General features: G+C 39.0%; 1 protein-coding gene across 1 annotated transcript in view; it reads left to right on the top strand.

The window, feature by feature from the left end:
* Positions 1-7237: 7237 nt before the first annotated feature.
* The window catches only part of lats2 (large tumor suppressor kinase 2), a 34119-nt gene continuing 20172 nt past the window's right edge, over positions 7238-21184 (top strand). Inside the window, exons 1-2 of the mRNA XM_038269596.1 lie at positions 7238-7484; positions 19245-19910. Coding sequence (XP_038125524.1) covers positions 19572-19910 — 339 coding nt within the window. The 5' untranslated portion in view covers positions 7238-7484; positions 19245-19571. The remainder of the gene's footprint in view (positions 7485-19244; positions 19911-21184) is intronic.

Below are 21184 nucleotides of genomic sequence, written 5' to 3'. Positions count from 1 at the left end.
TCTACTGGGCTTCAAGTGAAGAGAAGGTCATCTGTGAAACAAAAACAAAAAGATTTGAAACCAGAATTTTCTATTTGTACTGCAAAAATAAAAAAATCATGAAAAAAATTTAATATTTCTGGGTAGCATTTTTTTTTATACAAAACGTGTTCTTTGTCACCATAATAAAAATAAATCACTCTATAAAAAAAAATGCTCTCTTCAGTTTTACAGAAGTGTTGATGGTTCCAGGTCTACATGCATTTTCTAGATGGGTTTTCATTTATAATGTAGAGCATCTCTCTGGGGAAGGCAAATATACCATCACCTTACCCGCAGTGCTTTGCAAAACTGTCTATTTGAACTTTTTCATGTTTTACAATATTGTAGCCTGAAACCGTATTAGTTATTCAATCATCAGGTCCTCTCACAGCCAAAGTCTGGTGTCTGACCGTCTGGAACAGATCTAAGTTGTCCAACAACACCTTATAACGTCACTTATCGTTAAACATGATTTGCACACTAATTTTTCAGTCCACTTTCTTAAAATATTGAAGATAAGACGGGAAAATGTATAGATTATTTTCTCTAATTATGGAGCAGGGCAAAGCACCTTTTTCCTTGCAGTCAAAATTCATTCATTATTAACTAAATGTTTTTTTAACTGTTTCACAAAGATTAAGATTTTATTGTCTTGTTTTAATTCAACCTAATATACACTGCTCAAAAATATTAAAGCGAATGCGTAAACAACACGATATAACTTCAATCAAATCAAACTTCTATGAAATCAAACTCTACTGGCACCACTGACATCAATTTGACATTCTATTGAGCAAATGGAATAGACAACAGGTGGAAATTATTGACAATTAGCAGGATACACTCAATAAAGGAGTGGTTCCTCAGGTGAGAACCACAGACCACTTCTCAGTATCTATACCTTCTGGCTGATGGTTTGATCACTTTAATGATGGTGTTTTCAGACTCGCGGTTGCCCGAAATGGACTCTACAGCTCACATAACTGGCTCAGGTAGTGCAGCTCATCCAGGATGGCACATCAATGAGAGCTGTGCTGAGTCTCAGCGTAGCATCCGTAGGCTGGAGGCGCTACCAGGAGAGAGGAAAGTACAGCAGGGGAACTGTAGGAGGGCAAATACCCAGCAGCAGGACCGCTACCTGTACCTTTGTGCAAGGAGGAAAAGGAGGAGCACTGCCAGAGCCCTGCAAAATGATCTCCAGCAGCCTGAAAACGTGCATGTGTCTGAACAAACAAACCTTCTCCATGAGGATGGTATGAGGGCCTGATATCCATAGATGTGGGTTGTGCTCACAGTCTAATACAGTGGCGGATGTTTGGCATTTGCCAGAGAACGCCAGGATTGGCAAATTTGCCACTGCGCTCCCTGTACTCCACACAGATGAAAGCAGGTTTATACAACAAATGTGACAGAAGTGACAGAGTCTTGAGACACTGTGGAGAGCAATCTGCTGGCTGTACCATACTTCAGCATGACCGTAATGGTAGTGGGTCACTAATAGTGTGGGGAGGGATTTCTCTGGAGGGCTGCACATTAGGTACCAAGATGAGATCATCAGACCCCTTGTGAGACCATATGCTGGTGCGATTGGCCCTGGGTTCCTCCTAATGCAGGAAAATGCTAGACTTCATGTGGCTGACTTCATGTGGTTCCCCAGACCTGAACCTGAACAAGCACATCTGGGACATGATGTTTCAATCCATCCACCAACTTCATGCTTCACCACAGACTGTCCTGAAGTTGGCAGATGCTTTGGTGCGGGTCTGAGAGGAGATCCCTCAGGAGACACCTGATCAGGAGCATGTCATTAGGAGGCCACACACAATACTGAACCTCATTTTGAGCTGTTTTAAGGACATTACATTAAAGTTGGATCAGCCTGTTGGGTTTTTCCACTAAAATTTTGTGCGTGACTCCAAATCCAGGCCTTCATTGGTTAATAAGTTTGATTTCCATTGATTATTTTTTGTTGTTACCACATCCAACCTTGTGCAGAACAAAGTATTCAATGAGAATGTTTCAATCAGTCAGATCTAGGATGTGGTATTGGAAGCCTTTGCTTTATTAATTTGAGCGGTGTATTTTCACGGTATACAGGTGCTGGTCATAAAATTAGAATATCATGAAAAAGTAGATTGATTTCAGTAATTCCATTTAAAAAGTGAAACTTGTATATTATATTCATACATTACATACAAACTCATATATTTCAGATGTTTATTTTGTTTAATTTTGATGATTACAAATGACAACAAATGAAAATCTCAAATTCATCATATCAGAAAATTAGAATATTGTGAAAAGGTTCAAAATTGATGGCCCCTGGTGCCACACTCTAATCAGCTAATTAACTCAAACCACCTGCAAAAGCCTTTAAATGGTCTTTCAGTCTAGTTCTATAGGCTACACAATCATGGGGAAGACTGCTGACTTGACAGTTGTCCAAAAGACGACCATCGACACCTTGCACAAGGAGGGCAAGACACAAAAGGTCATTGCTAAAGAGGCTGGCTGTTCACAGAGCTCAGTGTCCAAGCACATTAATAGAGAGGCGAAGGGAAGGAAAAGATGTGGTCGAAAAAAGTGTACAAGCAAGAGAGATAACCGCACCCTGGAGAGGATTGTGAAACAAAACCCATTCAAAAATGTGGGGGAGATTCACAAAGAGTGGACTGCAGCTGGAGTGAGTGCTTCAAGAACCACCACACACAGACGTATGAAAGACATGGGTTTCTGCTGTCGCATTCCTTGTGTCAAGCCACTCTTGAACCACAGACAGCGTCAGAAGCGTCTTGCCTGGGCTAAAGAGAAACAGGACTGGACTGCTGGTGAGTGGTCCAAAGTCATGTTCTCTGATGAAAGTAAATTTTGCATTTCCTTTGGAAATCAAGGTCCCAGAGTCTGGAGGAAAAGAAGAGAGGCACTTCATCCACGTTGCTTGAAGTCCAGTGTAAAGTTTCCACAGTCAGTGATGGTTTGGGGTGCCATGTCATCTGCTGGTGTTGGTCCATTGTGTTTTCTGAGGTCCAGGGTCAACGCAGCCACATACCAGGAAGTTTTAGAGCACTTCATGCTTCCTGCAGCTGACCAACTTTTTGGAGATGCAGATTTCATTTTCCAACAGGACTTGGCACCTGCACACAGTGCCAAAGCTACCAGTACCTGGTTGCAGGACCATGGTATCCCTGTTCTTAATTGGCCAGCAAACTCTCCTGACCTTAACCCCATAGAAAATCTATGGGGTATTGTGAAGAAGAAGATGCAATACACCAGACCCAACAATTCAGAAGAGCTAAAAGCCACTATTAGAGCAACCTGGGCTATCATAACACCTGAGCAGTGCCACAGACTGATCGACTCCATGCCACGCCGCATTGCTGCAGTAATACAGGCCAAAGGAGGCCCAACTAAATACTGAGTGCTGTACATGCTCATACTTTTCATGTTCATACTTTTCAGTTGGCCAACATTTCTATAAATCCTTTGTTTTTATTGGTCTTCAGTAATATTCTAATTTTCTGATATGATGAATTTGAGATTTTCATTTGTTGTCATTTGTAATCATCAAATTTAAACAAAATAAACATCTGAAATATATGAGTTTGTATGTAATGTATGAATATAATATACAAGTTTCACTTTTTAAATGGAATTACTGAAATCAATCTACTTTTTCATGATATTCTAATTTTATGACCAGCACCTGTATTTTGAAAGATGAGTTTTAACTACAGCTTATCTTGTTAAGCTGAGCACATGAGCCGCTGCAGGAAAAGGCATGTGAAATGAATATTTAAAGGTTATGGCCACAGCGTTGACTAATAATTAGCTGTAGCTAACAGATAGGAGCCAAGAGAGCATACCACAGTTAGTCACCATGTAAGGCTGGAAGCATCTTGCTACCTAATCCCAGCTGTTGATTGCAGTCAGATCCAGTTCAGTCATTGATTTGAGACCTGGGATATAAAAGCAAAGTGTTCAAAATCATGCTGTTGCATTGAAGATTTGTTCATCTATCGATGGTTAGTTTGCTCATCCTTGTATCCAGGCTCATGCCCCTGGTTATTTCCAGAGGTGTCAAGTCATAAAGTATTTACACTGTACATTATGTACATTTAGTTTTTTTTTAAAGTTACTCGTTACTCTTGGCTTCGGTTTAATGTTTATAAATATTTATCTAACATCATGTGCACCATCCAATGCAGATCATTGGCTTCATCCACATCTAGTGAAAACTAGTGTAATTAGATGAGTCATATAAGGCAAACACTCATTGGTTAGTTAAAGGAAATCATCAGAAGCAGGCAGGTGTTTTTTAAACTGCCAATGTGAATTGTCTATGCTATGCTACAATGTTGGATTCAGAAAAAGATGTTGAAATGTCTGAAAGGTCGAACACAGGCGAGAGCGTATCAGGAGATGGAGACCAACAGGACCTCCCTCATCCTTGGTCCTATCTCAAAGAATTTTTCAAAATAGTCGAAAAATTGAGCTTTCAATTCATATGGTAGCATCTGGCTGTTTTTTTTTTTAAATGTTACTTTATACTTCTATACTTTAAGTAGTTTTTGGAGCACATACTTTTTCACTTTTACTTTAGTAAAGAGGTCAAGTTGATATTTCAACTTTTACCAGAGTGTTTTTAAACTGCGGTATCTATACTTATACTTAAGTAACAAATGTGTGTACTTTTGGCACCACTGGTTATTTCTTTTATTTCTTATGAGCCCTCATAAAAAAAAAGTTGCATTTTGCTTTTTCTTTCAGGGTTTTTCTTTTCAGCTTAAATGAAAGCTTGAAACCATCTCTCAAACGGTGTGGACTACTGTGACTGAGTGGGTTACTTTGGTGAGCTCCAGCAGGGGTTGGTTTCCAGGCAGAATGTGCATCTGTTCATCACACTACGCAGGGCAAGTTGTTCCTTCTAACAGCTGCCAATTCATGCACTGGAAACGTGAATCATTTGAGGCCCTTTAAGTTTTCTCCTCCTAATGTTGGTCAGTTGGATTCCTGGCTGCCCTCTGGTCTCAACTGAAAGGAAACAAAAAGCACATGCATCACATGCCGTGTTTGGAAGCTAATATAGGGAAAGTGATGTAAAAAATAACATCAGTTATGATTCCCCAAAAACACCATAAATTTAAGGATTTCTTTAAAAAAAAAAAAAATTCAATGTTTTCTGATATGAAGTGATTTATAACACACTTGACCCTATATTTATGTGTGCTTCCTCCTAAACCAAACTTTATAAAGTTTAATTTTCAAAGTTGGGAACAATTCTGCATCCGTCTTGTAATACATTTTTTTTCCCTCCATGCTGTCTTTGATGAACCAAGAATGGATTTCACAAGTTCTCGTTGACAAATTGGTCAACATTCCCTCTGTGGTCAAAGTGGAGTGACTGAGTAATGTAAAGCTTTATTTTAATTTATGAAGGAGGAAAAACTGCTTGCAGAGGCTCCACCTTAAGTATGTTCATTCAGAGAGGAGAAAAAATGAAGATGGCTCACACTAAGCGCCTGGAACTAACTGGATTTAAACAGAGGTTTTCAATAAATGCAATGTTCACGGCTATGTTATGTCATGTTGATATGTTCATTAATCTTCTTTTATGGTATTTTTTACTGATTTGAGGACTCAACAAACGCCTTGAAAAAAGACAAATATGATTTTAGATGCTGAATTGTTAAAGCAGATGTAAGAGCAATTCAGACATGGGCGGTTCTAGACGGGGGCCAACAGGGGCTGGCCCCTGGTGAACTATTTTTGTCTTCTATTTTGGCCCCTGTACTAAAACAACAAAAACTGAAACATTTAAATCTAAGTATTTTTGTTATATTTTGTTAAGATAGGTGTATGTTAATTTGATTTGAGCAGATATGTAAGATAATTTGCAGATGGGATAAAATAATTAATGCTTTATCAAAAAGCAAAATAACTGTCTTAGGGGATTGACGGCCTAGTGGTTATGTGTAGAGCTTGGAATCCTGAGGTTATGAGTTTGAAACTGTCATGAGGGTTAAATGCAGAGGTAAATTTCTCCAATGTGAGATCAAAAAAGTTCAATTATTATTTCAAGTGCACATCTAATTATCTTGTTTTAAGAACCAAAATCACCATTCCTTTGGCAGATCATCTCAGTTACCTGCCTAAATTAAGGACAAATACACAGATTGTAAGAAAAGTTTATATTTCTGGATCATTTTTTTCGGTGAAATACAGAATAATCTTTTCATGATAATATTTGACAAAAGAGACTGCTACTGATTTGTCCCTTAGACCAATTTAATCGTTCGTATTTACAATATACTTGAATGATTGTTAAGAAATCACGGGTTTGTGGCTTACTTAGTAAAATAAAAAAAAAGCTCTTTTGCTTTGTTCTTTTTTGTTGTTTTGTGTTATTCTTTAGTTCTTTGTCCACATGAAGAACCACTGGCCCCACTGCTTCATTTCCTTTTGGGGGAGGGTGGAGCTAGTGGTCAGGGCATTGCACTTGGAATCCAGAGGTCCTAAGTTTGAGCCCCACTCCCACAGACTACCACTGGGTCCCTGAGCAAGACCCTTAACCCCACACTGCTCCCTGCAGCACAATGGAAGCCCACTGCTCCCCAAGGGGATGAGTTAAATACAGGGGTAAATTTCTCCTATGTGAGATTAATACAGTTTAATTACCATTATCTTTCTTACATAGGCGATATTTGAAGAGGGGAGCCCAGCTCATAGCATTGATTATGCCAAGTGCTGTATATATTGGCCTGAGGAATTTTTAAAAATAACTTGAATGCGTTAATTTTTTTGGTATAATTAACATTTTACAATGTTAATATAATATAATTAGTTCAAGTTCAATTCAATTTTGTCTAGAACCCCACTCCTTTATGGGTTTCTGGTTTTATCCACAGAAAAACTTGGCCAATCTTTAAGTCCGATTTATATAACTAAATGTATTTCTTAATATTTTTTCTTTCAGTTTATTTTAAGTGCATGTGTTGCTGTGAAAAGTTATAAAAATGTAGAAAATCAAGCAAGTAAAGAACAAGAATAAATTTCTAACTAAATTTTTTACATATGCTATATTTAAATCCCAGCTGCCTAATTTATGGCTGATAAAACTCTGATTTAATTACAATTTTGAGTGAGTGAGTGAGTGAGCGTTTGTTCTAATACACGATCTTTGGCTCCTGTGCTGACGTGCGTCAGTTCGTCACGTGACCCGTGGAATGTTAACAATGCAACGAGTGTCCAACTTTGTGCTGCATTTCTGATCCTGCCTGGAGTCTGAGCAGAAAATGGAGGCTCATTTCAGCACGTTTGCTCCGCCGCTGTGTCTTCGCTGACTCCATCCGCTCTTTACGGGCTCTAGCGGCGCAGACGCAACCGTTTAAACTCGCCTTCGGACGGGATTTGCACCCCAGTCCTAAACTTTTTTTTTTCTTTCTCCTTACTCCTTCTATCACATGGTGAGTTGAGAGCTACTTTTTTGGGGAAGGGGAGTGGTGCTGTGACACATTTCGCGAATTGTAGCTACAGGGAATCGTTTATGGTTAAAATTTGACGTTTTCGGTGAGTTTTCAGCCTGTTTGGGGGTTAACATCGCCGCCTCCATTTTTTTTCCCAGTACAGGAATGTGTGGCTTCCCTCAGCCCCCCTCCTCCTCCTGCCTGGGGTACAGTGGAGGAGGCCACAGGGCTTTCTATGCGTTTTAAATCTAGGAAACCACCAGTAATGTTAAACCTTTTTAAATAAGTACCGAGATTAAACTCTGTTATAAACAATTTATAACGCTTTATGTGTTAATGAGCTACTTCTACAGCTTCTTAATGTTCAATGTGTTGAACAGCCATGCTTCCATCAATCATTACATTAAATGTAATATCAAAATATGCTTTGTTTTTGTTTATTAGAGCTGTTTTTCTTCACATGTGGACTTGTGTTTGAGCAGCAGCTGTTTGTGAAGTTAGTGTATCCTGTCAGGAGCATCTTCAGGAAGGACTAAGCTCTAATGATGGAGCTCTAATGATGGCTGAGGGTGTTTAAATAATAAAAAAAACATAAAAAATAGGGCTGGTGGTTGATTGAGGTTGGGAATTGTCATCTTTATTCACTGCATGTTAAAAGTTTTCTTGGTGGTTCTCAACCTTTTTCTTGACAGTTGACATCTCAGTAAAAGATTATTAATAGAGATTTTTATATTTAATTTCATTACAGTTTATTTCTATAGCGCCAACTCACAACACATGTCATCTCAAGGCACTTTACAGTTCAACCAGATATTACAGTAAAATTGATTAAAAGTTTTCTATCTAAGGAAAACCTCACACCAAGCATGCTTGTAGCGACAGTGGAGAGGAAAAACTCCCTTTTAACAGGAAGAAACCTCCAGCAGAACCAGGCTCAGTGTGAGCGGCCATCTGCTGAGGCCGACTGGGGTTCAAGGAGACGGAAGCAGAGACACAATAAGCTACACAGTTTGTTTTTTTAAAGATGTACAGATAATTATTATTATTTTTTTTCTGGCACACACTGATTTTAAGTTAAATGTAATCTGGTTTTTGTTTCTAAAATATAGAAATAAAATATCCAATACATGCATCACAGTATCATATTTAAGCATTATATACATTAAAATGAACAAAAGAATATATTTTTCTTTTGTTTGTTTTTTTCAAGTTTTAACAATCATATGTTGAATTAACCTTTTTATTTTGTTCACTTTCAAATCCAACATGTCTGCCTTAAAGTAAAAATTAAAAACAGATATTTAGCTTATTTATTTTTTCTGTTTATCATTAATACACTAAGTGTACCCCTTTAGTTAGCATGAGCTGCTGCAGCGTTTGAAAGTGTAAAGCATTATTAACGAACCCAAAACCATTGATCCACTGTTTTGCTTTTTTTTAGCTGTTCATTTATGTTTTTTTTTTTTAGGTTGATTAGAGAATTTTTTATAATACAAGAAGATATAAGTACAATTTCCAATAAACAATCGCCAGGGGTTCAAACAAAAATAGTAATAATAAATAAAAAAACAACTGAATCAATGTAGAAATAGTAATAGTGCCTAAGTAAAGCTACACATGGAAGCATTTAAAGGGATTATATAAATATTTTAGGAATTATAGCCTAGAGATAAAGTTTTAACAGCCGTTTTGTTATTGGAAGAGGATAATGTAGGAAACAAAGTGTTTAAAAAGGGATACTTGAGGGTTTAGTCATAATAATTTTTCATTTATGGATATAAAAATTGACCAACAGAAGCAAAAGATGACATAAAAATAAATGTTCAGAAAGTTCTTTTCTTTATTCTCTTTTATTTTTATTTTTTAGTGATAAAACGGAGATGAGAAGGAGATTCAGCCAGGGAGTGAGGGCTCTTAGTTTAACATCAGCACCTAGTGGCCATTTTATAAACTGCAACAAAAGTGGATTCATTGTGCTCCAGCTTTTTTAAATCTGGCAGCGGATCTCATGTCTCTGAAGTTATTTCTAACAGTGATAACTTTAGAAGTCCTGACCTGGTATTTTAATGACTCGATCATTAAAACGTGCCTGTCATAGTCGGCCTTTTCCTCTGCCTGTCTTTCTTTGCCTTTTCACCTGTATCCAGACTGTAATCCCCCGTTTAGTTTTGCTCTGTAGCTGCGAGGGCTTTGTCTTTTGGTCAGCACAGCAGGCCGCTCTGTAATCTAGCCATGGTATTTTACTTGTAGTTACTTGTGGAATGGAATGCTCATTCCTCGGACACGGCACTTCAGAGCATCGCAGGAATGGAGACGAGAGATCCTGGAGATTGGGAGGGGTGGAGTGGGGGGCATTTCTGCAGTTTAACCCCAGATTACCCCGCCACCCAGCAATGTTTGAGGCGAAGGCAAAAAGAAAGGAAACATGTTGTTTTTTTTCTGTGTGCGAGGAGTTTATCTGTACAAACAGTGAGGGCTGTGTCCTTCTCAGAAATGGCCCAAAGGGATGGAGACAGCCGGGGAGGAGGAGTACAGTGGGTGTGTACGCGTACGCTGGAGCTTTTTTATGTTTGGCTGCTGCATCTGTTGGCGCTATGGCTGGTATATTTATAAAAAGAATAATATGTTCCATGTGTACATGCATTCTCTCCCAGCGTGGAGTTTCTGTAGGGTGAAGCTGTTTTCCCTCAGATTTTGGGTTCCTCTTTAAAAGGTTCTGAAGGGACCTTTAGCAACAATCTCATATTTGCTGCAAAGAATTAAAAACACACACTTTATTCCTGGAAAGGAAATAATTTTTGCACAACAGCAAGAAAAAAAGCATTTTAAAAGTCAATATGCTATTTAAAAAAAAAGAAGCTTAAATTAGTACATGTTTATGTAAAATAAAAAGTTATTAGAATGGTATAATTAATCAGTGGTTGTTAGGGTGCTATAAAGGTTTTTTCTTCCCTCCTGTGATTCTGAATAAGATCAAACCAAATGAAAATGAATGTTTCTTGATTAAGGATAATAAAAACATATGCGTTTCTTGATTTGTTAAGGTAAGTCAATAAATGTGAATACATTAAATATTTGTATTTGTTCCTTGTTGTTATCTGTGAGAATAGAAGTTACAACTTTGGAAAAAAAATTGAAGTACAAATCACAAAATTATGGGTAGAAATCTAAAAACCCCAATGAAGGTGTTAGACTCCTCACCAGTTGGTTTCACTAAAGCAGCTGAAGATGGTTTACCCTCTATGGAGTCAGTTTTGTTCCATTATTGTTACAAGCAAAGAGCATGTTTTGTAAATGGAAATTTATAAAAGAAAAGCAAACCACAATTTGTACATTTAAATTTTAACTTTTCTTGGGATGCGCTTTTGGATTGAGGACACAGATGCATTTCTGTTGGTCTGCATTACGTTAGAAATAAAACGCAAGTTTTAGTATTTTTGTCTAAGGTGAGGAGAAAGTGATCTGTGACTCGCAAGTTGAGTAGAATGCAATTTGTAAAACTCAATCTAAAGAAATAATTCCATACAAAATCTGTGAAAAATAAAATATGACATTTAAGTTGAAATGAAATCAGAGAAAACGGCAAAAATACTTTTAAAACACTTTTTTTTTTTTTTTTTTTTTTGAGACGCTTTTGTTTTTTTCAAGGTCATATTTCTGGATGATTTTTTATTATTTCAAAAAAAGTGTTCTTTGCTTGCAATAACAATAAAACAAAATTCACTCCTTAGAGCGCTGGCTTAAAAAAAATAAGAGGAAGAAAGCAAATGCATAACTTAGGTTCTTTTGTTTACCAATACATGCACAGTATCATGTTTGAATGAATGATGGCTCAGTGTTCATATTCTCATTTAAAGGCGTTTGGTGAACAACTTCCAGATACAATACCGCCACCTGCTGGTGAGAAGTTTAACAGGTTCATCAGGGGTTGTAGGTTCTTCGGATTTGAACTTGCATTTTTGCCAATTTGTAACTTCTAAATTTGAATTCTCACCGATCAATCTGATATTGAATGTATGTATGAGTTGACAGCAAGGAACAAACGTAAATCTTAAATGTATTCCCGGTATTGATGTTTTTGTTGACGCTTATCTTAGCCCATATCCCGGTTTGTAAATGAGGCCACCTAAAATCAACCGTTTCATGATTTGAGGCAAATATTCCAGGTGTTTTTATAGCTTGATGCAGAGAAATGACTGTTCTATAACAGAGTAGCATGATTTCCTCCAACAGGATTGTCATTTAATGACTTGTAGCTCTTTTTAAAACATGTCTGCTTTGCTTCACTTGGCAGCCTGAGCTGCACAGTGAGGAATTCAGTTTATTTTAAGGCCTCTCTCTCTTTGATTCACTTTCAACACGTTGAAGCTGGATTTATGCACTTATTAAAACTAAAAAACCTTTTTTTTTTAAGTTATAATGCTTTCCCTTTAAAAGCACTTGGTTAAAGAAAGTAATAATACTGTTATATTAAGACAGACTGGTAATTTTCTAAAGGGAAAGTAAATGTTTTCCCAAACATTAGACAATATGACATGACATCACATGTTTTTAATGTTTAAGGCATCAGTATTTTAAGTCGCTAAGAACATGAATACCATCGTTCCTAAATATCTATTTGAATGGTCGTTTTAAGCCATGTTAAATCAGGGATTTTACCTGGGAATAAGAGGGATTCCTAAACTGGGTCTGGTTAAACTGGTATATAAAGTTATAAGCAGCAAATATTTGATCTTTTTCAAAAATAATAATGGCATCAAAGTTCACAGGCTATGATTCAAAGAATCTGTATTAATGGTTTTTAATCCTAATTGGCTCAGAAGGTTTAGATATTTGATTAGAGCTGATCTGAGTGAGGTCACATGTAGCACAGCTAAGCTGAGAATCTCTTTGATTCCTAGTTAAAACATACCAGGAGACCTGACTGATGCACAATTGAAATCAAATTGATAAATTGACATTGAACTATAAACTTTTCACTCCATGGTTCTAAAACTATGGAGTGAATTTTGTCCCATTATTGCTGCAAACAAAAAGCGTGTTTTCAAATGAAATTAAAAAAGAAGCACAGAAATTAAGCTTTAAAATGCTTCTTAACCAAGAAACATTGATTTCTTTTAAATTATACTTTATAAAACTCCTTTTTAAACATATTTCATAATTTAAATTTTCATCTTTTCAAATTTCTTGTTTCAGATGGAGTTTTACAAATTATCCTCTTTTCAAACTGTGATTCACAGATCACTTTCTTTTCACTTTCTTCATTTAGATGTTTTCCAAAGTTTTATTTTCTGGATTGAATTATTTTCACATTTAAATTTAAAAAGGCGTTCCTTGCTTGCAGCAGTAATGGAACAGAATTCACTCCATACTAAACCTGCAAGGAAATGTAAAAATGTGTCCGTCTTTTATAACCTGTAGAGAATTTGCAGTACGACTGCTAATAAACTAGTAGTTTATCATCCAGTTTTGTACAACATTTCTTCTGGTATAAGTTGCAGTTTTGCAGCCATAAAAAAAAAACAAAAAAAAAAACCCTAAAAACATATTTTAATGCTAGTTGCACATTTAAGGAGGATTTCCACTATCTTGATCTCATTGTGGAGAAACAAGAATGTCTTGAAGCAGGAAGTCTTCGGGGGAAATATCTCTGGCTCATCGTTTATCCCCACATGTCAGCAAAACGGTCAGATAAAACTTCTCCAACTGCCAGTCAGCGAAAACCATTATAACTAAGAGGAGGGATTTATTTATTTATCCAGCTCTTCTTCTTGTTGGGTAGTAGCCATTTTGGAAACCAATCTGTCACCTTGTGTTTTTTTTTTTTTTTTTTTTTTTTTTTTTTTTGTTCTCATCAATCTGTCACTTTTTATCATCGCCACCAGGATGAGAAAAGCGAGACTCGGACTACGAAGAGAGACGTTCAATTTAGGAAATAACCAAAACTAGGAATCCTTTTGATGGTTAAATCCCTTTTTTAATGGAAGCTCATCAGCTTTTCATTCTTTCATTAGATGCTGATGCTTGGCTGGAACATATTTTAAAAAACAACAAAAAAACTTAAGTAACCAAAGTTCTGCCTTTCAATGATTCCCTTAAAAGATAAAGCTTCTTTAACTAGCCTCCCAGTTTGAAAATAATAACCCCTTAACCTGGTAACTGGTAATGCTCCTCTTGGTGGAAATAACATCAGAGCATTTTAAAAAATAGATTTTATAGAGAGAGAGAGAAACTTTGTCATTTTGTGTACACAGAGTGCATGCAAAACAAAATTAAATTAAATCCGAACGATGTCAGAGCTGCGGATTTTTTTTTATTTTAGTAATTATCTAAATACTTAAAGTAATCTGAAAATAATATCAAATTGCCTTTCCTCATTAAAAACTGGTTTAACTTGAACTGCTTTTTTTCATATTTCAAAGTTGTTAATGGTTTAAACTTAAATAAAACAAAAAGTTCAATGCTTAGAGATGCAATCTGAGGAGTTCTGGACCGAGCTTATTTACAGACAAACAGGTTGGGGTTTTTGCCTTTAATGCTTCATGTTTGTATTAAGTGTTGATGACGCAATATTGATTTCATTTAATTTTGCATGAAATTATTATGCAGCTCTACATACCAGCTTGTTCTGAGTTATCATCAACCAAACAGGCTTAATTTTAACATAAATATATCCACATTTAGTAACTCCACCTCAGCACCCTGATTTATAGTTAGAACAAAACCTCCAGCCTTATAGAATAAGACATTGAGGATGACGGTTAATCTGGCTGCAGCAGCCCTGGTATTAAACACAGGCTAGGGAAACCTGGCTGCTACACCTCTGGTACAGATAGTATAACCAGTTATTAGTTTATAACATATAAATTAGGATATACTTACAATGAACATGCTTTTCAAATAAATTATCTGGTATATTCTTAAAGGTACAGTTAACAACTGCACCTGCTCTTCATTGGTTGTCCAATCTGTTTTTAGCCCAAACAAAAAGTAAAATCCACCATCTCAATAAAATAACAGCATATATTCCTCTAAACGTTCTGTTTAAATCACAAACCTATAAAACACCAAACGCAGAACCATGTTATTTCCACAAAGTTAGTTAGCATCTGACTGCAGTACAACTAAAGCTAACAACAATTAGCTTTAGATCATCTAGAACAGCAGCAATCTATGTTTTAAGCCCCACATCAGCCTCCTCTTCTTTTCTGAATATTTTATAATATTTCTCTCAACAACATCTCAGGTCGGATGTGGAGCTGGGTTTGGAAGTGCTGGAAGTGACACCGGCAGGTTCCTGATAACAATCCGTCCATGCCTGGCCCGCACACCGTCCCTGTGTGAGGGGACGCCGTAGGTACAGCTGTTAGCAGCTGCTCAAAGTAGTTTTTTACTGAAGCAACTCTTTCAATTGGGGGTAAAAAATAAAAAAACACATCCTTCTCAGGATGTTCCAACCACAGTAGAGACACCATGAAGTGCTCCAACCTTACCCCATCTCGTCTGACCTGCTTCATCCACTATGAAAGCAGCTTATGATCATTAGGAAACTTAAAAAGTTAACTCCATCCTTATGGGGGCGTAGCCAAAAAGCTGTGACCCATCGCAAAGGAATAGTTGTGTCTTAATCTATGACAATTTCAGCGACTGGCAATAACAAAACCAATGTCCTAATTCTGTCGTTCTTCTTCATATATCACTTCAGTTATCGCGCACAGTTGGCAGCGACAAAGTCCTCTGAACAGCAGCGTGTTTTTTTGTTTTTTTTTTAAATTAAAAATATTTTATGCAGGTTCCCTTGAAATTATGATTGATCATCTGTACTAACATTTTGGGTTACAAAAAATACTAGAAAAGCAAAAGTGTCATCGACACTTTAATGTTCAGTTTTGCTCCCGTTTCACCAAATGTCATGTTCACCCTGGTTATTAGTGTTTAATTAGTGAGAACTTTAAGGTCCCAACATCTCTATTGGATCCAAATCTGGACTTTGACAAGGCAGCTGATTGTTTTTCATTTTGAGAGCTGGACCTGCAGGCGAATAGTCCTGCTACAGTGGAACCAAAGTGAGCCTTAAGTGAAGGATTGATTGCTGGATGTTGTTCTTCAGGTGTTTTTGGTAGATTTCCTGGTTATCCTGCAACTCTCTGTCAGCCGTAGAGCATCACACACCCACCACCGTGTTGCACTGTAGGTTTGTTCCTCTGCCCGATGAGTTACATATGAGTCAACTGAATGATTCAAACTGGCTCTGGATTGAAACAAGTCAAGATGGCTGCCTCTGTTGTTTATTGCGTCATTGACAGTGGACTAACAGCTGAGAGTACCGTATTTTCACGACTATAAGGCGTACTTAAACGTCTTTTTTTCCCCTCAAAATGTGCGGTGCGCCCTATGGTGCGGTGCGCCCTATGTGTGTTGTAACTGCGACTTTTGAGACCACCTCATTGAGGAGATGATTAAAGAGTGGCTGAATGTAAAGAGACCAGGTGTTTATTTTCCACTCATCACCATCGCTGTTAATATGTGACTCCATGCGTGCCCATCTCACAGCTGATGTGAAAAACATGGGGAAACAAATTAACCCTGTGCTCGCTGTTCAACCGCTCGACATCGGTGTGAACCGGACCCAGCAGGTGCAGCAGAAGCAGCGAGTTTACATGCCAAGTCAATGGTTGACGCGCGTATAGGTGCAGCAAAAGGTCCCGCAGCGCGTTTTGAGCAGCAGGTGCAGCACGTTGGGAAGCGTTTAAGCATCTGACGCACCGCCAACGCGCTGCTGCTGCTCGAGATGGAAAAATTGAAGTTTTGCTGCTGGACGCGCCGCATCAACCAATCAGAGAAGCTGATCTGGGAGCTGACAGCGAGACAGACACAGCGCTCTGATGACACATGATATTAACGCAAATGAAAAAAGCTGGATGGATGAGGAGATGATGAAAGCGTAGCTGAGGGAGGTGTATGTGAGGAGACCAGGTGGTTTTTTCCACGCATCACCATCGCTGCGTGCCCATCTCACAGCCGATGTGAAAAAAAAAGGTGAATCAAATGAACACTGTGCTCGCCGTTATCCCGGGGGGTCTGACAAAGGAGCTTCAACCGCTCGACATCGGTGTGAAGCGGCCGTTCAAAGTAAGGCTGTGAGCGGCGTGGGAGCGATGGATGACAGACGGAGAGCACAGTTTCAGGATAAGTGGAAGGCAGCGCCGGGCAAGTTACGCCACCGTTTGCGGATGGATTGTAGATGCTTGGACTAACGTGTCTGCTGGCTCTGTTGTTCAAGCTTTTGCAAAAGCAGGCATTATTTCTGAGGAGCCGCACGGCACGGAAAGTGACTCTGACAGCGAAGAAGGGGAAACTGGCATGTCTGATTTAGCGCAGCTGTTTAATTCAGAAACAGAGGATGATGACTTTGATGGGTTTGATTAATACTTTGTAATAAATACATGAATAAAGCACAATCATACTCAGTTTTGCTCCCGCTCTATTTTTCTACCTGAAAACTTAATTCAACAGCAGCCTCTGGGCCGGGTCTCCTCCTCTTCACCGCGGTGGCTGGCAGGTGTTTTTCATCTAAATAATCTAAATCTTGCAGCTATATTTGCTGTGATCAGTGGGAATAAAATAGTTTTAATATGTTTTTAAGTGAGAAAGTCCACCTGAAAACTTAATAATTGCAGTCAGTTCATCCAGATTATCTATTTCTGTCGGAGACGCTCAGACCCCCACATACCAGCGATGCACCAACAGTAGAAATCCTTTCATCAGCAGCCTCTAGGCTGGGCAGCCTCCGGGTTCACGCGGTGGATGGCAGGTGTTTTTCATCTAAATAATTTAAACTGCAGGCACCAGGATACCGGTAATAAAAGCGAACATATTCCGTCGGCAGGTTTCAGGATTTTAAGTTAATTTAGGAGTGATCACAGCGCTGTGTCATCTGCGATGTGTCTGTCTCACGGCCAGCTGCCAGGTTTGATTAATACTTTGTAATAAATACATGAATAAAGCACAGTCATACTCAGTTTTGCCCCCGCTGTATTTTTAAATACGCAGTAGAGGTATTTAAAGGTAGTAGAGGACATGTACCTGTATATAAAAAACGCGCCCTATAGTCCGGTGCGCCTTATGTGTGTGTTAAATACAGAAATGGGACACATAACAGAGTGCGCCTTATGGTCGTGAAAATACGGTAATTTTCAATCTTCCTTTATCGGAGGCCTAATGTTGTATAAGCTCCAGTCTGATGCTCTTGTTTGCTGCAGAGTCTCTCTCAGCGCTTCGCGGTTTCTGGGAAAAGTTTTTAAATTTTTTTGGAGGTTGTGCAAAAAGTTTACTCAGCAGACCTCAGCAGACAGGTGAGATGATCAATTATGCATTTGCTGATTTTACAGCTGGAAATAAAACTCCTTCTGATCCCACCTGAACTTGATAAAGTCATTCAGATGAGTCTGTGGGGGAAAACAAAAATTTTTTTCAGTTTTTGTCCTGGACGTCACAAGCCGTGGTTCACGTCCACAGATCAGCAGCTCATGTTGGGATGCACTTTTAATGATATATTTTCCATTGACAAACTTTAATCAACTCAGCATATTTTTTGTTTTTAGTCAAGAATTAAATGCACAATTTTTCATTTTTTTCACCAAGTAGGCTCTACATTCACCAAACAGAATCAACTGTATAAAAACACCCCAACTTAGATTTGTTTAAATGTACTTTAGGAAGTTAGAGGATTAATACATGTCTTACAAATCTTAAAATAACTTGTGGCACATTTCTGGCCAATATCTGACTACTGACATGATGAGAAATCGTTCTAGTCTTAAAACCGGTGGGTTTCACAACCAGACTTCACTTTTTTTAACACAAGGGTTGCATTTATAACATGGTTAACATCCAGGCCCCTATGGATTTGTATCCAAATGTGCTCGACAGTTCCACTGGGAGAAGAACTGAACTTTATCATAATTCTTCCACCGATGTCTTACACAGTTTGAGTAATATTTCTAGTTTTAAACGTTGGCTATCCCGAGCAGATCCAGTTTTTATCCCTGAAGATATTTGATGCAATTAAGCAAATTTGGTTTAGAGAGTTTTTTCCCTCCTATTATTTACATAATAAATTGTTAAAACCTGAATGTTGATAGAATATTTTTTTATTTTATGCAGTAATAGTCTAACACCGTCTCAAACTCTATCCAAGTGTTCAACCGCTTTGCTCACCCGCAGCCCTGTACAGAAACACGTGCAGCCCTTCCTCATGTCAACCGAACTGCTCTGAAGGAGTAACACTGTCATGGCAGAATTTGGAGTATGTTTCCCCAGATTAGACTGTCAGGTGGTGTAAGATGTCTGTAAACGCTGCAGAGGAATGCAGTTACTGCGGCTGCAGTTGTGCAACTGCTGCTAAGGTTGAGATTTTATGACCGCGGACATTCCTGAATTATGCACAAGGTATGCACTTAAGCCCTGCTGATATAGAAAGGAACTTGCTGGTTTCCATGTAACGACACCCCCCAACCAGTCCCATGTGGGAGATGTGACATTCTCTGGCTGTCAGCGATGCTTTCGGCCCACATGACCTCATCTTCACGGCACTACATGATGTTCTTTCACTTCAGTCTGTTTTTGTTGTGTTTTTTGTCAGAGGCCATGAGGCCCAATACGTTCCCCTCTCAGTTGAAATTGCTGCATCCTTTTGTTTGGCTCTATTTTGCAGTTTGTTCTAGTCTGCACGTTCTCACCGCATCTTCTCCTCCACAGGCGCAGGTTGGCATCATGGTTTGGCTCCACATTGCTCGTTCCAGTGGCTGCATTTCCTGGAATAAGCTGCAACCTGAGCCTTGAGGCTCACACCATGGAAGGCCTGTAGTATCCAGGATCACCTCCCTCTGCCCCGCTAGGAATTAGAAACACAAAGTTGTACAGAAACGACAGAAGGACATCTAAATCTGATCCGAGCTCCTGGAGCTCTCTATCTATTTAGGTCAACTGGGTGGAGAGGCTGCAGTGGAGTGAGTGCCAGAAGTGTGTGGTAGTCTCCCCCACTCCCTTTTTTTAGAGTAGGTGCCTCCTCCGGGCGCTGAGGCCATGAGGCCCAAGACGTTCCCGGCTGCCCCGTATGTGGGCAACACGCGGCAGAGGCTTCAAGAGATCAAGGAGGGTCTGAAGCAGCCGGCCAAGCTGGTGAGCCAGGCCCTGCACGGCGGCAGCTCCAGGTCCGAGGGGAGCCGGGCCGCCGACTCCAAGAGCGGCAAGGACACCTCCAACCGACAGCAGCAGCTTCGGCCGCCGCAGAAGTTTAACAACTACCAGAACGCCCTGCGGGAGATCCGCCGGTCCCTCATGCCCTTCGCCAACGAGTCTGGGGAGGCTGGAGAGGTGAACAAGCAGATGCTGCAGGAGCTCGTCAACGCTGGCTGCGACCAGGTAAGCCTGACATGTTTATGTAACCACAGAGGAAAACTGCTCAACAATTTAACACAACAACATTCCTATAGTACTGCCCTTTGTTGAAGCTTTTCATCAGGTATATAGCATATACCCGCTACCATTCAGACTGACTTTAGCTTGGTTGACTTCAACCATTAAAACCATCCAGTCTCCTCCCATATGTGAGCAATGCTAGGTTGCTATGACAACAAACTTTAGACAGCTTGCTCTTAGAGAGGAGACTGAAAGCCGACCTTTATCATCAAAAGGGTAGATAATCTCAAGGTGATATCTCCCTCCCATGATATTAAAACACATACAGTTCTTTAATTTATGTAAAAATAATGTAAATCCCTTTATTGTCCCACTACGGGGAAATTCACTCTCTGCATTTGGCCCATTCCCTGCGCACTGCTTTAACCCACAAGGCCAACCCTCCGCTTTGGCTGTCAAAGAGAGTGAGAAACTCAAAGGATAACAGGAAGGCTGAATGTTTGGCGGCAGACTGACTTTGGTATTATCAAGATTTTAAACATACTGGGTGAAAAAGTGTTTGAAACACTTCAAAGTGAGAAAAAGGAAAAAGAGAAGAAATCAGCAGAGCATCAAACGGATTTAAATATTAGTCAGACAACACAAATTAAAACAGAATTCAGGGAAAGTTGTTTTTTTGTGGCTTGAGGTTCATTTGGCTGAAGTGATAGGACCCTATAGGAGGTTATAACTGCAAATAAACATCCTCCCAGACAGTAAGTGGTGCATTCTCACACTCCTACTCTCGTTCGGTAGCGTTTGCCAGCTGGTTCAAGGGGTGCTGATGCTAACGGTTAGCATTAGCACACCTGAGCCCCCTTCCTTCCTACTTTTGGTTTGAAACTGAGAAATATAGAGTAGAGAAGATGCCAGTTTTCACCTCTAGGATCTGGCAACGCCTGAGATTCGACCTACTTTTCCCTCTGCAGTAGACTTTATTGACGTTTGCAGCGTAACCTGAGATAAATATTTATGTTTTGGAAACATCACAGTTTATTAAACAGTTATTAATGGGCGTGCTCGGTATCTGTGTAGCAGAGGTTAGCGCACACGACCCATATACAGAGGTCCTTGACCGACCTGGGTTTGATACCAACCTGTGGTTCTTTGCTGCATGTCTCTCCCTCACTTTATATCTTTTAGTCAAATGAACACAACTTTGTCTAGATGTATTTTTTTTTTTAGTTGATAATTTAAAATAAAACATTGCAGATATGATCTTTAAATTATAGAATGGT

This window comes from Cyprinodon tularosa, unplaced genomic scaffold, assembly GCF_016077235.1.
Source record: "Cyprinodon tularosa strain WSP-4 unplaced genomic scaffold, ASM1607723v1 ctg730, whole genome shotgun sequence".
Taxonomy (NCBI): domain Eukaryota; kingdom Metazoa; phylum Chordata; class Actinopteri; order Cyprinodontiformes; family Cyprinodontidae; genus Cyprinodon; species Cyprinodon tularosa.
Note: the sequence above shows the minus strand (reverse complement) of the source record. Positions and strands in the feature narration are given on the sequence as shown.